The following is a 16101-nucleotide window of genomic DNA, read 5'->3' on the forward strand; positions in this document are numbered from 1 at the left end:
AACATCTGAAACTGAGACAATACCACCCCCTCCCCGTTTACAAAGTTGTGTTGCTTTGGGCACAAAATTGTTTAACCTCTCCGCACCTCGGTTTCCTCAGCTGGAGGCAAAGACCGTGGCTGCCCTCGGCCGGGCTTTTACAAACGTTAACCACGGTTGCGGCAGCATTGCACCTGGCATTACCGGAATTTGCTTAAGGTCAGAAAGTACCCCGCAAAGCCCCCGCGGGTCCTGGAGTGCTCAGAGGGGCTGTGCCGAGGATGCGAGGAGACACTGCCTCTTGCGAGGGCAGCTGAGAGGGGGATGCGGGCGGGCGAGCGGGGCGAGGTCCCCTGGTAACCCGCAGTCCGCACCTTCAAAGATCACCCAGCGTCACTGCACATGGATTTTCGTGGAACTCAGTAGACGGGGCCAACTTTCTGAGGACGGAGGGGAGGGGGGCAGAGAGAAAAATAAAGCAGAGAACACCGGAGAAGGCAGGACCAGGAGGCAGAAAAAGACCCGCGGGAGGGAGCATAGAAGCGCCCGGAAGCGTGGAGTTAAGACCTCCGGCCAGCGGCGGCGCTGCGTGCTTCCTGCGCCCTGGAAGGCAGGACTCGGCGGCCTCACTCAGGTCCACAGTCTCCAGCACGCTCGGCGCCGTGGGTCCTTCCACACACGGGGCGCTGCAGCGGTGCTCATGTGCACCTCTTAGGGCATTGAAATCCTTGCCAGGAACTCAGCCTAAACATGCGAGACGGAGGACACCGCACAGTGGCTTAAACCACAGCGGCTCGCGTCTGCGTGACCCTGCGCAGCGTGTTCTTCAACCTGCCTGGGCCTCCCCTGTTCGCCTGTCACCAGCTTCTCAGAGTTATCAGACTTTCCCAGAGAGTCAGCTGGCTCAGCCGGCCTCGGGGTCACCTGCAGTTGGCAGGCTGAGTTCCATCTCTCCAACACAGCCCTCCCCCGCCCCATATACCACCTTTTGCACAACCCGCATTCAGCGGTAGCTGCTCGTTACTCACTTTGCTCTGCCCTAAATAAACAGGCCAGTTCCCAGAAATCAAAGGCAGCTAATGCCCTCTCTGTGTTTGACTTGGCTGCTCTGTGGGATTCCTTCCTGCTGCGCCTCATCCTTCCTGGAAGGGTTTCTTAGAAAATGTGTCTCCCCCTTATAAGGAATCCCTCCCCATGAAGGGGCTGGAATTTCCCTTCAAAAGACTTCAGTTGACTTTCTGAGTGGCTCCTAGCAGAGATGACCAAAATCCACTCAAGAGAGGAAGGGAGGGCTTCCCTGGTGGCGCAGTGGTTGAGAGTCCGCGTGCCGATTCAGGGGACGCGGGTTCGTGCCCCGGTCCGGGAGGATCCCACATGCCACGGAGCGGCTGAGCCCGTGAGCCATGGCCGCTGAGCCTGCGCGTCTGGAGCCTGTGCTCCGCAACGGGAGAGGCCACAACAGTGAGAGGCCCGCGTACCAGAAAAAAAAAAAAAAAAAAAGAGAGAGAGAGGGAGGAGGGAGGGAGAAGAGGAATCCTAATTTGGCTTCCTCAAAGGGACTACTCTTCTCTTTAAAATATTTGTTGGAGGAAAAACTAGGACTACATCATATTCTAAGGGGGGAGAAGAAAGGATTTTGAGTTTGCCTGAGAACAGTAGAGCCATCTTTTTTCGACTATTAATATCAGATACATTAGGGACTTGTATGGGGTTTTCCCAAAAGCAAAATAATTTGGGAAACTGTCATGTAGATGAAAAAGAGAAAGTTTAGAGCATGAGTCTGAGTTACCTCATAGCCTGAAAGAACAGAAGGGCTTACACTGGATAGCCTTATGCCAAAGATGTCCCCACCTCGTGCTGGGGGAACGAACAGCAACAATGAGTAATCTAATTTCTAGAGCAATAAGTTATACTTGCAATGCCCAGCCTGCCTGTCCAGGGACAGAATGCACTCTCCCCTCCCAAGTACAGCACTCGAAGGGTTTATGAAGATCGGCTACATGTATGTTTGAAGACGTAGGAATTATACCTGAATTCAACTCAAAAAAATATGTGAGGGCAGGTCTATAATAAGCAGATGGAGTAGCGGGTAAGGCTTGTGGGGTCAGAATCCTTGGTGAGTCCAGTCTAACGGGACAAACTACCACAACACAAAGCAGCTCTGATCAGTGACCAGTAGCACTAACTCCAACCAAGCCCTCCATGGGAAACAGGAGCTGCTCATGTGCTCAGGCTAACAAAGTACCACACACAGGGTGACTTAGACAAGAGAAGTTTATTCTCTCACAGCTTTGCCAGCCAGAAGTCCAAGATCAAGGCACTGGCGCTGCTAATGAAAGAGGGAAGCTGCCAAAAGTTGACTTGGGCAGTCCTGGCCACATTGCTCTGCTGAGAAACTGCTTTCCAGAAGACTTCTGGCAGATGTAGCAACACCACCTTATAATTTTCAAAGTGCTTCCACAGACAGCAGCCCAGTTCTGAGTATAAATTACATTCCCCTTTGTTGCTTTTCTTCATATATCTTAATTTCTGCGGGACAGTTACTAACGGGTCACTTCTCCATTCAGCAGACGGATATTATACACTGCACTACTTCCCACATTACTTCCCTGCTGCCTTGCCCTGCTTGATTGGAAGTGGGGGAGAAAAATAAGTATATGGAACTTTATTCGTTCATTGTACTAAATCTAAAATCTAATTTTTAGAACACATTGTGAGTAGGTTTAATTTTGCCAGCTTCTAGAAGAGGGTACCAAAGCCCAGAGTGGTTAAGTGTTTTGCCTAAGGTCACACGGCTAGTAAGATCCCAGACTAGGACCCCTGGCTCCAGTCTGATGCTCTCTCCTTATACTCAGCTTGCTCCGATCTAAGACGGAGGTGTCAGCAACTCCAAGTTAGAAAAACTCAGATTAAGACTAAAGTAATTTACAATCACTGAATAAACCTATTAAGGGCAAGATGCTCAGCTAGGCACTGAGAGATGCCAAAGACACTAGTCTCTCTGCCCTTGAAGAGCTAACAATATAGTTTTTTTCTTTTTTAAGTCACAAATGAATAAAGACTTAAATAACACTTGATCATTTAAAGCAATAAAAAGACATGATAGGACTTCCCTGGTGATGCAGTGGTTAAGAATCTGCCTCCCAATGCAGGGGACACGGGTTCGAACCCGGGCCCGGGGAAGATCCCACATGCCGCGGAGCAACTAAGCCCGTGCGCCAGAACTACTGAGCCTGTGCTCTAGAGCCCGCAAGCCACAACTACTGAGCCCACGTGCCACAACTACTGAGCCCACGTGCCACAACTACTGAAGCCCACACTCCTAGAGCCCGTGCTCCGCAACAAGAGAACCCACGACAATGAGAAGCCCGTGCACCACAACGAAGAGCAGCCCCCACTCGCCACAGCTAGAGAAAGCCCGCGTGCAGCAAGGAAGACCAAATGCAGCCAAAAAAAACAGGACAAACACCCTTCTATATTTACAGAGAGAGAGAAGAGTGCACACTGCCTAGTTGAAGAATCCCTTCAATAGAAGTTAAAAGAAGTAGCCAACTGGGTTTATCACCTAATCTCAGTCACATCCTGACCAACAAAACACACCAATAAGGGTCTGCAAATAAAAGCAATTTATTGGGTGAGCAATTTTACACTCATGAGCTTTTTGTTGACAAGTGTGAGATTTCCACTCCATTACCCTTGTAGGCTCAATCAATCCAGGCATTCTTGTCTGCCCAGGGTGAGGAAATAAACACAGCGACACAGATGCCATAGCTCATTCTCTGGAATGTGTCATCCTGACTCAACTCTGAGCTCCTCAATGTCCTGCTTTGGCGAGATGAGGACCAAACCAGGTTCAACAAGCGTTTACTACAAGGACCCAAGGACCAAGTATATCTAAGATCCCCACCCATAGGAAGCTCTCTTCCTCCACAACACCTTGCTGAGTCCCACAGGGATGAACAAGCCAGTTGTTCTCCCGCTTTGAGAGGAACTTAGAAAAGGGGGTGCAGGTGAGGGCAGACTAGAACCCCCAGCCACAAAAACGAAAATTTGCACAGAATAATGTCTGACCTTTGGAAACTGCTTTTAATCAGGGGTTCTTGGTCTTCTTTGTCCATCAGAAACTTGTAGGGAACCTTTTAAAAATATTGATACCTGGGTTCCAGGCCCTGAGATGATGATTCAAATTGGCCTAACGGGAGGGACCAGGCATTCAACTTTTAGGGCTGCCCAGGTGATTCAGTCATACTGAGGGCTGAAACTGCTGTACACTCAATAGCAGGAACTTAAGATAAAATTAAGAGCTAGCAAGTTTAACAGATAATACATGCCAACAATTGTTTGAAGAAGGTAATTTCCAAGTATATTTAGGAAAGGCAGCACCAAGAGCCAGCCTGCAATCATTAAGAGGAAATCATGTCAAACTAACCTCAAGTGTTCTCTTTGTAGGGTTTCAGAACAACTACCCAGTAGATAAGAGACCTCTGAACTCCCGACCTCTCCTGATACCTGTGTCAAGTTCACCCACTGCCCACGGTGTTCATTAGCAGATTGGCCATAACCTGGAGGACAGTCCCAGGACCTGTCCTTTCTCAAGTAAAGACAACAAAAGTTTTCAAAGCACTTTCTACAGGCAACAATGAGACGTTGAACTCTGACATCAACAAAATAAATGAACTTAAAACCAGATAAAATAGACGTTTGTATGGGGATGCACTGTGAAGTCAGTTGACCATGGGTCCAATACATCTCGACTGTATGCGTTGCTGATGACGCCCAAATTTTATCTCCAGCTCAGACCTCTTCTGTGAGCCCTTGACTCATGACCTGCTCAACCTCTCCCACGTGTACCAGGCATCTCAAACTCCTGGTCTTCTCCAACCCATTCCTCTTGCATGCTTCAGCATTTCATTTAATGGTGACTCCATCCTTGCAGGTGCTCGGGCCAAATCCACAGAGGTAACCTTGAAACTCACTTCCGCTCAAGTCCCACCATCAAAGCCAACCAGGTCTCCCACAGCTCCACCTTTAAATAAGCTCTTCCCTGAACCCAGCTACTCACCACTGCCACTCCTTCCATCCTGGTCAAAGCCACTATCATCTCTGGCCTGAACTACTGTGAAAGGTCCTGCCAGTCTCCCCATTTCTGCCCATAACTTTCCTTAGTCAACTTCCAGTACAGTTGCCAGAAGTGATCTTACTAAATCCTGAGCAAATCATGTCACACCTCTTCTCAAAACTTTTCAGTAGACTCCACCCACGCAGAGTGAAGCCCAAGTCCTCCAACGGCCAACGGAGTCCCCATCATCTCTTGTCTTACACTTGTCCTTCCCCCTGAATGTGCACAGCTCACTCCATCACCTCCTCCAGGTCATCTCTCTGGAGTGTTGTCTTCTCTGTGAAGCTCCCCCTGGCCCCCCTAAAACTGTCACCTCCCTTCCCCACACACACTCCTGATCCCTTTCCCTGTTTTATTATTCTCTCTTCTCAGCACTCATAACCATCTGACATACTGTATGTTACTTATTCACCTTTTCTAGAGCTTAAGTTACATGAAGGCAGGGACTGTTACCTCTTTTGCTCACTACTATATCCCAAACATCTAGAACAGGGCAGCAAACATTTTCTGTAAAGAGCTAGATCATAAACATTTTAGGCTTTGCAGGTCACACACAGTCTCTGTTGCAACTTCGCATCTGTTGCAACATTCATGCTCATGAATGAGCATAGCTGTGTTTCAATAAAACTTCATTTACAAAAGCAGACAGTAGGCTGCACTTGACCTGTGGGCCATAGTTTGCCAACACGTGGTCTAGAACATAACCTGGAACACATCAAGCACGCAAATTATTTGTTATATTGTCTAAGTAATTAGTTAAAACACTACCTCTGATCAGATCAAACCTGTCCAGTTCCAGATGCCACATGAGAATAAAGATGTTGATACTAAAGAACATCCAGGGGCTTCCCTGGTGGCGCAGTGGTTAAGAATCCGCCTGCCAATGCAGGGGACACGGGTTCGAGCCCTGGTCCGGGAAGATCCCACATGCGGTGGAGCAACTAAGCCCATGCTCCACAACTACTGAGCCTGCGCTCTGGAGCCCATGAGTCACAACTACTGAGCCCACGTGCCACAACTAGGGAAGCCCGCACACCTAGAGCCCATGCTCCACAACAAGAGAAGCCACCACAGTGAGAAGCCCGCGCACCACAACAAAGAGTAGCCCCCGCTCGCCACAACCAGAGAAAGCCCGCACACAGCAACGAAGACCCAATGCAGCCAAAGATAGATAAATAAGTAAATTTATTTATTTAAAAAAGAAACCTTAGTAAAGAGCATTCAGTTCAACCAGATGGAAGAGGGCCTGAAAACCCTGCCACTTAAAAAGGCAGCATGGGGGCTTCCCTGGTGGCACAGTGGTTAAGAATCCACCTGGCAATGCAGGAGACATGGGTTTGAGCCCTGGTCCGGGAAGATCCCACATGCCGTGGATCAACTAAGTCCATGCACCACAACTACTGAGCCTGCACTCTAGAGCCTGCGAGCCACAGCTACTAAAGCCCGCGTGCCACAACTACTGAAGCCCACGCTCCTAGAGCCCGTACTCCACAACAAGAGAAGCCACCACAGTGAGAAGCCCGTGCACCGCAACGAAGAGTAGACCCCACTCGTCACAACTAGAGAAAGCCTGCGTGCAGCAACGAAGACCCAACGCAGGCAAAGATAAATTAATTAAATTAATTTTTTTAAAAAAAGGCAGCATGGAAACTGGAGACAGTTCTCTGAAAAGATTTAATGGGTCCGTAAAGCCCATCTCCGAATACCAGAAGGCCCCCATACGAAGATGGGGAGTCAAATTCCTGCGTTGACCAAAAAACATAAAAGGAGACACAGATGGGTACAAATTGGTCAGAAAGAAAACTGGCTCAATACACCATACTCTGTTATTTTAATATGAAGACATAAGAGCAGTAAATTTCCCCACTGCACAATGTCTGGAAGAGATTCCTGTATTCGGTATGGACTAGACGCTCTCTCCCTTCCAACCCTCTGATCTCATAACATTGGAAGGAGGGCAGACAGGAGCTGGTTTCGGGAAAAGACCAGCTGGGGACTAGCCACATGAAGAGATCAGCACAGAAGTGGCCAAGAAACCAGGAAATGGAATAAGAAGCGAAGTCAGAAACCACAGACGGGCTACAGATGTCCGTCAGGAGAACAGGGCGAGGGGAAAGGATCAGAGAAGTCTGCAAGCCGTCAGGGATGAAACAGGGGAGGGGTGTGACCTTGAAGAACCGCAACCACCACCAGATGGGAGAGGGGGGCATCCACACCCTTCTTTCTATTCTCAGGACATACTACCACCTTCTGCAGAATTCTGTGTCCCGCGTGCGCCCGTCTCCTGCCTGGGACAAATCCCCTCCTCCCCCGTCCAACCGCTCCTCAAAACCCTGCATCGGTCAGTGCACACCTTCTTCACACCCTCCTGCAGCACACACCATCTGGGAAATAGACCGTGTCAACTTACAAACGAAAAAGTTAGCTTACGACCGCTAACAAGAAGGTGGCATGGCTATCTTTTAATATTTGTTTACTGCTTGCTATCTGCCAGACACTGTTCTAAATGTTTCACCAGCGTTTGGTTCATTTAATGCTCTCCGCAACCCTGTGAGGTGTGTACGATGGTCAGGTAAGTTGCAGAGGTCAGATATATACCCAGGCAATCTGGCTTCGGATGGGGCACTGCTCCACCGAACCCGACCTGGATGAGGACTCAGTGTTGTATAAATGAGCCTCTGGCAGTGGTGCTGGGAAAACAACATGGGCATCGGCCTGCTGTCCCGCATTTATTCCCACAGCCCCGGTAACGCAACGGCTCGCTCGGCGGCAGCTGCCTTTCAGCAGGCAGGAGCCCAGGCCTGGCGCTGACAACCCTGCAAAGGCAGGACAGCTGTAAGATCGGCCTCAACTCATCAGAGAAGTCCAGCTGTGTAAGAAATGAGGAGAGATGAGGCTCAGAAAGGAGATTCTGAAGGATCCTTGAAGGCCATGCTAAAGAATTACTCTTTTTTTTTTTAAATAAATTTATTTATTTATTCATTTATTTAATTTTTGGCTGCATTGGGTCTTCGTTGCTGCACGCGGGCTTTCTCTAGTTGCAGTGAGCGGGGGCTACTCTTTGTTGCAGGGCACAGGTTTCTCATCGCGGTGGCTTCCCTTGTTGCAGAGCACAGGCTCTAGGCGCGCGGGCTTCAGTAGTTGTGGCACACGGGCTTCAGCAGTTGTGGCTCGCGGGCTCTAGAGCGCAGGCTCAGTAGTTGTGGTGCACGGGCTTAGTTGATCCGTGGCATGTGGGATCTTCCCGGACCAGGGCTCGAGCCCGTGTCCCCTGCATTGGCAGGCGGATTCTTAAACACTGCGCCACCAGGGAAGCCCAAGAATTACTCTTGAGAGTAGGAGGAAGGAGATTTTTTGAAGCAGGGGGATGGCATGGATTTGTTTTAGGGGAAAGAATGGTAGCAGGAGGACCCGTGGGGGAGACGTGAAGCCAAGACTGTCGGGTGAGGACGGAAGAGGGGCAGGGAGGGACACAAGTTCCAGGAGGGTGGCATCTCTGTGGTCCCCTGTCCTGTGAATTCCACACATCCACACTCAGGAAACAGTTGCTGAATGAATGAATGAATGACTCCAAAGGCATGTCTAAAGTTGAATCAATAGGATCTGATGCCAGCAAATGAGGCTGAAGAAGTCAAGGGGAACTGACAGGTTGATGCCTTCAGAGCTGGAGGAATAAGGATGCCAACAACCCACTCAGCAATTCGGGCAGCAGCATAACAAACAGAACGTAGGAAAACATGCTCCAGATGCGTGCCTATGTAAAGAGCATATTCAGTCACTAACATGAGTTTTAACTGTCAGCATATTCATTTATTATTCACCCAACCTGTGGGAGCTAAAGCCAGGCAGACAGGACAATGAGCACTGCCAGCATCCGGGGTGTGCTGAGGATGTGGGTGGAGGCCCAGCTGGGGCCTTCAGACCTCCCAGCTATGAGGCTCCTCTCTGGACCTGGATTTCCTCATTCATAGGATGCCTGCATCACTGACTCATAGGAATGTCTGAGGGTTAAATGAGACATTAAAAATAAAAACAGGGACTTCCCTGGTGGCGCAGTGGTTAAGAGTCCACCTGCTAATGCAGGGGACGCAGGTTCGATCCCTGGTCTGGGAAGATGCCACATGCCACAGAGCAACTAAGCCTGTGCACCACAACTACTGAGCCTGTGCCACAGCTACTGAAGCTCATGTGCCTAGAGCCCGGGCTCTGCAATAATAGAAGCCACCGCAATGAGAAGCCCACGCACTGAAAGGAAGAGCAAGCCAGCGGGCAGCAACGAAGACCCAATGCAGCCAAAAATAAATAAATAAAATTTTAAAAAAAGTAAAAACAATGAGCAAGATTCTGAGCCCAGAGGAAGCATTCAATAGGTGTTAGTGGTTATGTGTATTTTTATCTAAATGGTTCCATCTCTGAGGACTAATTGCATTTAAGTGCTGTGAATAAACTTGAAATGCAGGTCCCTTCCACACCTACCAGAATCAGAATACCTTGAGGCAGGGAGGGAAAGGGCCCTGCATCTGCATTTTTAACAGCACATCAGAAAATACTGCTGAAAATGGGAAAACATGAGTTAACAGCTGAAGAAAGTATTCAGTTTACCCCCTGCCATTTTCAGTTATCAGTAGGTATTCACCTAACATAAAGAGATCTTAAAAGGAATAATCTTTGAACGGACCTAAAAGTTACCTTCCTGTCTTCAGGCATCCCCTGGCCCCAATAACCTGAGGCCATAACTCTGGACTGGGTCAGATGCATTAGGATTATCTCCAGCCTCCCAATTTTAAGCCAGGGGAGGCTGAGATTCACTTGCATGTAGCTACATAGAACTTCAGGGCCGAAGATAAGACCTGAGTCCATCCAAACGTAAGTCCAGACCTTCCCACTGCATTACAGGTATTCTCCTTCATTTTATCCATGGTGGACACAGAAACACAGAAAACACTTAAAAGGGCTTATCTCACACAAAGAGGAAACCCATGGAAACAGCCTCATGGTAAGAGGGACAGGGTTCCCTGGATCCATCAAAAAGTTACAGGCAATATTTAGGATGAAGGTGTTCCACACCCCACGTAGCAGACATAGCCTGGGGGACAGACAGGGAAGGGTAAAAAAAATTAACAAACAGAAACGTCAATTAAATAGTTGGGAGACCAGGAGGGGGAGCTCTCACGCCTGCAAAACTATCAGAGCCCAAAGGCAAGCAGACAGACTCCTCTTCTTTCCTGCCAAGGACTCAGGCAATGAAAAGCCATGGGGCTTCCTGGTGGCACGGTGGTTAAGAATCCGCCTGCCAACACAGGGGACACGGGTTCGAGCCCCGGTCCAGGAAGATCCCACATGCCACGGAACAACTAAGCCCGTGTGCCACAACTATTGAGCCCACGTGCTGCAACCACTGAAGTCCGCGCGCCTAGATAGAGCCCGTGCTCCGCAACAAGGGAAGCCACCGCAATGAGAAGCCTGCGCCGCAACGAAGAGTAGCCCCCGCTCGCCACAACTAGAGAAAGCCCGTGCACAGCAACAAAGACCCAAAGCAGCCAAAATAAATAAATTTATTTTTTAAAAAAGGAGAAAGAAAAGCCATGGACTCTGCTTATGACAACAGCCCTCACAACTCTTTTCCCCTCTATAAGAGTTCTCCTTCCCCTGCCCTTTGGAGATGTACACATGGCTCGCCATGGCTGCAGACCCTGAATTGCAACTCTCTGCTGATCCCAAATAAACCCACATTTGCTGGAGAAATATCTGACAGTCTGTTTCACATCAACAAAGGGAAGGGAGTCAACACATTGGGGGACCCCTGGAAGACTCAGAAAGGCAAATTATCCACGTGACACATCTGAATGGACACTAGTTGATACCTCTCAGGCTGAGCAGATGAGGACTATAAAGACCCCCAAAATCAAGAAGATACTATAGGAAGTAAACTTAAATTTGTTACACTGTGTATTTCACGGTAAGAACTTAGTAGTAAATTTTAATACACCTTTAGGGTGTTCATCTTCCATGGTGCTGGGGTTATTGTATAAAATTGCCAAAACGAATCAAACTAAACACCTAAGAAAGGGGAACAAACCAAAGTCAGAGAAAGAGCCCTGGAAAGCTCACCCAGCCTGCATCGACAACATTTGGATTTCTGACTGCTGACGAACAGCACCAAGACTCTAACAAGTAGTAGTATGAAAACAGTGCAAAGAATCCTAGTTTGGAATTACACATTTCTGTGCATTCACGATCAGCATTTACTGAGGGCCTAACAGGACCAACCTCCCTAAACATCTCAGCACTCAGCCAGCTCACATCCCCCTTCATTCATCAGCTTCTCTGACAAGAGTCTCCAGAGAGTCTGTCTGGACACCAGTGGCAGTTTCCACAACTGCACTCCCTTTGCAAGGTGACAGTTCACCAGCTGAGACATGGTCAGCGTCGGGGGAGCTACAATTTAACCACTGCCTGATGGGCCAAGTGCATCTGGCCCAAGACACTGTTCAACCCTCACCTCTTGGGACAGGTCCTGCACTAACCCCCAAACTGCTGGCCTCTGGGACGAGGGTGGGAGAGAAGTACAGAGCACACCCCAGAGGCCTGCAGTGCAGGACAGTGGGGACATGACCGGGAAGAGTCTCAGCAGACTGGACACGGTTCATAATTTATGCCACTTATTTCCAATAATGGGGATGAGCAAGCATTATTCAACAAACCACGATAGGAAGATGGGCTGTTTCAGAAAAAATGGGGCCTATCTTATATCTAACACTAAGAGAAATTCTAGCTGGCTTTATTGTTAGAAATGAAACAAGAAGTAAAGTAAAATGCTTACAGAGATTTAGATGATGCTGGGTTTTAGAAAAGGTATTACAAAAGCAACAGGAGAAACCAAAAAGAAAAGTTTGATATACTTAATGATATATAATTTAAAACCTCTAAGCTAAATTAAGAGAAATGAAAATCTGGAAAATTATAAGCACTATTACAAGTTATTTCAAAGATATAAATACCTCATAGGAAAAAATCTATTAATACACAATTCAAAAAAATACAAATAAATGGTCGATAGACATCAAAAAAAGGTTCCATTTCTGCAAATCAAATAAATTCAAATTAAAACTGTTTGATATTGGGGGAACTTCCCTGGCGGTCCAGTGGTTAACGCTCCGCGCTTCCTATGCAGGGGGCGTGGGTTCCATCACTGGTCGGGGAACTAAGATCCCACATGCCTCGTGGTGTAGCCAAAAAAAACAAAGCAAACAAACAAACAGAAAAAACGAGTTTGATATTATTTTTAACTTTAGACCCAGAAAAATGTAATTCACGTACTCAAAGCTGACAATGAAATGAGCTCACAAACAGCTATTAAGAGGGCAAATTGGCCCAAACCTGATGGAAAACAATGTAGCCTTTCACTGGTTATTTTACTTCTGAGAATATAGAAAAAGGAAAGATGCACCAAAATACAAGGTCATGGATATATATCACATCATAATTAGCAATATAACTGTGCCAGACAAAAGTGAAAGACTGCATAAACTGCAATTAAATACCATGTTTTAATACCATGCTTATTTAATGCCGTAAGTGTTAACCATAGAAAATTAAGAAGGGTTCAGGATTCAAAACTATTTCCTTTTATAGAAAAGATGAATGTGGGCACGAGGTGTGCATAAAGATTTCTAGGAGAAAGACTAAGAAACAACCAAAATATCAGCAAGTGTACTTGGCTAATAGAAACCATCCTTATTCTTCTCGTCTTGCTCTATAGTTTTAAATTTCTTACAAAAATAGAAAAATATATATTCTTTTCTAAAATCCACAAAAATTATCAATAGCCATAGTGTATGACTCCTTAGATCCTACGTGCACAGACCGTGCTGTGGAAACACTAAACCCCAGATGAAATTTAAGAAGCACATACCCAATGAGAAGATGAAAACTTGACTTTTCTCTACAAGGTGGGCCTTCTCTTTGGGCGGAACTTCCTGGCTGGGCTCATTTCAGCTTTCCCGTGACAGCCAAGTTGGGGACACAAGGAAATCACTAAGGTACCTCAGACTTTGAATACAGGATGTCAATCACGGTCAACAACTAACTTCGCTAAGTCTGGACCCTGCCCCTCCTCTTATTTTGGCCGCGTGGCATATGGGATCTTAGTTCCTGGACCAGGGATCAAACTCGTGCCCCTTGCAGTGGAAAAGCGGGGTCTTAACCACTGGACTGCCAGGGAAGTCCTGGACCCCTTTTTAAAAGTTAATACTGAAGTAACAGTGCCAATGGGAGAAGTGAGTTAAAGCTGTAGCCAGCATCAACCTTCCATCAGAATCACCTGGAGTGCTTACACAAGAGGGAAGAGATATGGGAACATATGTATATGTATAACTGATTCACTTTGTTATAAAGCAGAAACTAACACACCATTGTAAAGCAATTATACTCCAATAAAGATGTTAAAAAAAAAAGAATCACCTGGAGTGTTTGTTTAAACCCCATCCCAAGAGTTTCTAATTTTACAGAACTGGCCTAGAATGAGTGCAGGGGAATTTGCATTTCTAACAAATGCCCAGGTGATGAGGATGCTGAGTACCATACTTTGAGAACAGTCGCCCTTTAGCTTGTTTATAGTGGTGTATCCCATACCATGACCTCCAACAGCTGCTAAGAACTTCCCTTGAGAAACTCCTGCCAACAAGAACAAAGATGTGTTTGCAATCGCCTTCTCTGTGCGTTTACCAACGAGTATACAAACAGAAGCAGCTCAGAACTGCAGTTACATACACAGGGAACACAGGCTTAGAAGCCAGACTGCCTAGTTTACGGCCCCTCTCCACCACTTACTAGCTGTGTGATGGTAGACAACTTATTCAAACTCTCTGCTTCAGTGCCTTCAGCTGTAAAATAAGAGATAATAGGTCCTTGCCCTCCAGTAGGAAAACTGGAAACGGGTGCCTACCAAAATCAGTGAGAAGTCCTCACCTTCCCATTTCCATTCGCCTACATTTTCAAAGTCCACCAACAGAATGGGCTTGGAGAGTTCCTTGCCCTGCCTGAAGTTACTGTAACCACACCCATATTTCTTCTTCTAGGCCCCTCTTGAGCCTGAAAGGCCACCAAATGGCCAAGAGGCGTAGCTACACACACTGAATACACCACCATCAAAACAAGCATAGGAGCTCCCATCCCCGGGGGATCCCCAGGCTGTCCCATTAAAAACAGGAAATAGAATATATGGGAAAGATGAATGGGTTAGGGTCCTGAAACAAAAGATCTAATCATCAAGCAAGTGTGACTGAAGTCCAGAGGTTGAAGTTAGTAGTCCCAGCTACTAGATGGAAAACTTCAGTTAAGAGCTTCTCTCTGAGCCGTTTTTCATTGGTGTTTCCTCTCAACTCAAGGACTCTTTAGTGGTTTCAAGACGATAGGACTCCTGGGCAGACCACCTGCACCAAGACCACAGAACACTTCTCTGAAGGCTAGAGACCTGGATAAGACCCCACAGACTTCAGGGACCCCATCCCCAGAGTGGTCCTCAAAGGTGGAAGTGTAAAGATTCCCAATAGGGAAAGGGCTGGTCAAATACACACTCCAGCCGTGGCTGTGAGTCCCAGGCAAAAGCAAAACGTGTTCCCGAATAGTGTCACCCGTTCATTAAATACAAGAGTGTTTTTTAATCCACTAGAAATTTGCCTTAACTACGTACCAGGACACTGAGAGACGCACACGGAGAGAGGGAGGGAGGGAGACAGGGTCACAGACACAGAGGGAGCCCGGAGGAGTTGGAACGCTGCCGTCACAGAAGACATAAGGAGTACGGTGAAAGGTGGGCACATTGTTGGAAGACGGCGACTGGTCCAGGGCACTAATCACATAAAGGAAGCTGTTCATAAGCTGCCTGCTTACGAAAAAAAGAAACAAGGGTGCAGTTCAGAGGTGGAGTCGGGGGGTGGGGAGGGTGCAGTCCCTCCTCCCGCGGGCGGCCGGTTCCCCGCGGGCAGCCTCGGGTCTCAGCCTCCCCGCCGCCTGCTCCCGCCGCTCCCGCCGCTCCCGGGAACTGGAAGCTGGCGGGGCAGCGAGCGGAAAGGCAGGGACACCCGGCGCCGCCGCCGCCGCTAGGTCCCAATGACCGGCCCTCTTCCCCGCCGCCGCGCGCAGGCGGGTACCAGGCGGCTAGTGCGGGGCGGCCCCGCCGGCAGCAAGAAGCCCAGCGGCCTGAGCGCCAGCGGGAAGCGCTTGCTCGCCGCAGAGCTCTGCCCCTGAAAGGCGCCAGGCGCCGGGCCGCGGCGGCAAGGGGTGTCACGGCTCAGGCGGGGCGCTCACCAGAACAACACGCGCGAGCAGAGGTTCGCGTCCTGCAGCGGGTTGGGCTTCACCTCCGGGTACACCGGCAGCATCTTGCAGGCCAGGACGGGCGCTGGCCGGGGTGGCGCTGCTCCGGCGTGGGCGCCGCTCCCGCTGCTCCTGGAGGCGTCGGCTGGGATGCTGGACCTCAGGCTGCCGCGCGGATCCGCGCTCCGGGAGCCAGAGAACCACTCGCTTCCGGGAGCGGAGCGCTTGTGGCCCTCCGGGTCCCCGCCCCCCAGGCCGCGCCGCCTCCCGGGGCCGCCTGGAGGAAGCCGGCAACGCGCTGCTGCCGGCTCCCTGGGAGCCTAGAGCTACAGGCCGCGTGCGGGGGCGGCGGCACAAAAGGTTGGCCGCGCGGACGCAGTAGGGAGCCTGGCGAAGGTGTGAGGCAAGGCCGCCGGCGCCTTTGGATGGAGGCGGGTAGGCCGAGCGCAGGGAACACCGGGCTCCGCGCCTAGGCGGCCACGTGCTGGCACCTGGCTGCAAACTCTGCCGTAGTTCTTGCTCCCAGCCCAGGCACCCACCCAGAAGGTGGAGAGGGGAGGCGCCATATCTGCCCGCCTCTGCTGCTCAGAAACGCCCCCTCGGCAGCCGCTTTCCGAACGCCGGGAGAAAGCGGGCAGAAGGCGTTAGCAGTCTGCCCTCTGGGCCCCCTGCCCACATCCTGA

General features: G+C 49.2%; 1 protein-coding gene across 5 annotated transcripts in view; it reads right to left on the reverse strand.

Annotated features, from left to right (window-relative positions):
* The window catches only part of ABCC4 (ATP binding cassette subfamily C member 4 (PEL blood group)), a 211379-nt gene extending 195680 nt beyond the window's left edge, over positions 1 to 15699 (reverse strand). For 2 of the 5 annotated variants that reach the window (XM_082602458.1, XM_082602457.1), the window contains exons 1-2: positions 15410 to 15571; positions 14793 to 14984 (exon numbers count right to left, since the gene is read on the reverse strand). In XM_082602458.1, the coding sequence (XP_082458584.1) occupies positions 14793 to 14984; positions 15410 to 15483 (266 nt within the window). In that variant the 5' untranslated portion in view covers positions 15484 to 15571. Of the gene's footprint in view, positions 1 to 14792; positions 14985 to 15409 lie in introns of all 5 variants that reach the window. The other 3 variants (XM_082602459.1, XM_082602461.1, XM_082602460.1) reach the window with 3 other exon arrangements.
* Positions 15700 to 16101: the final 402 nt, after the last annotated feature.

This window comes from Mesoplodon mirus, assembly GCF_964341445.2.
Source record: "Mesoplodon mirus genome assembly, chromosome: 17".
NCBI classification, from domain to species: domain Eukaryota; kingdom Metazoa; phylum Chordata; class Mammalia; order Artiodactyla; family Ziphiidae; genus Mesoplodon; species Mesoplodon mirus.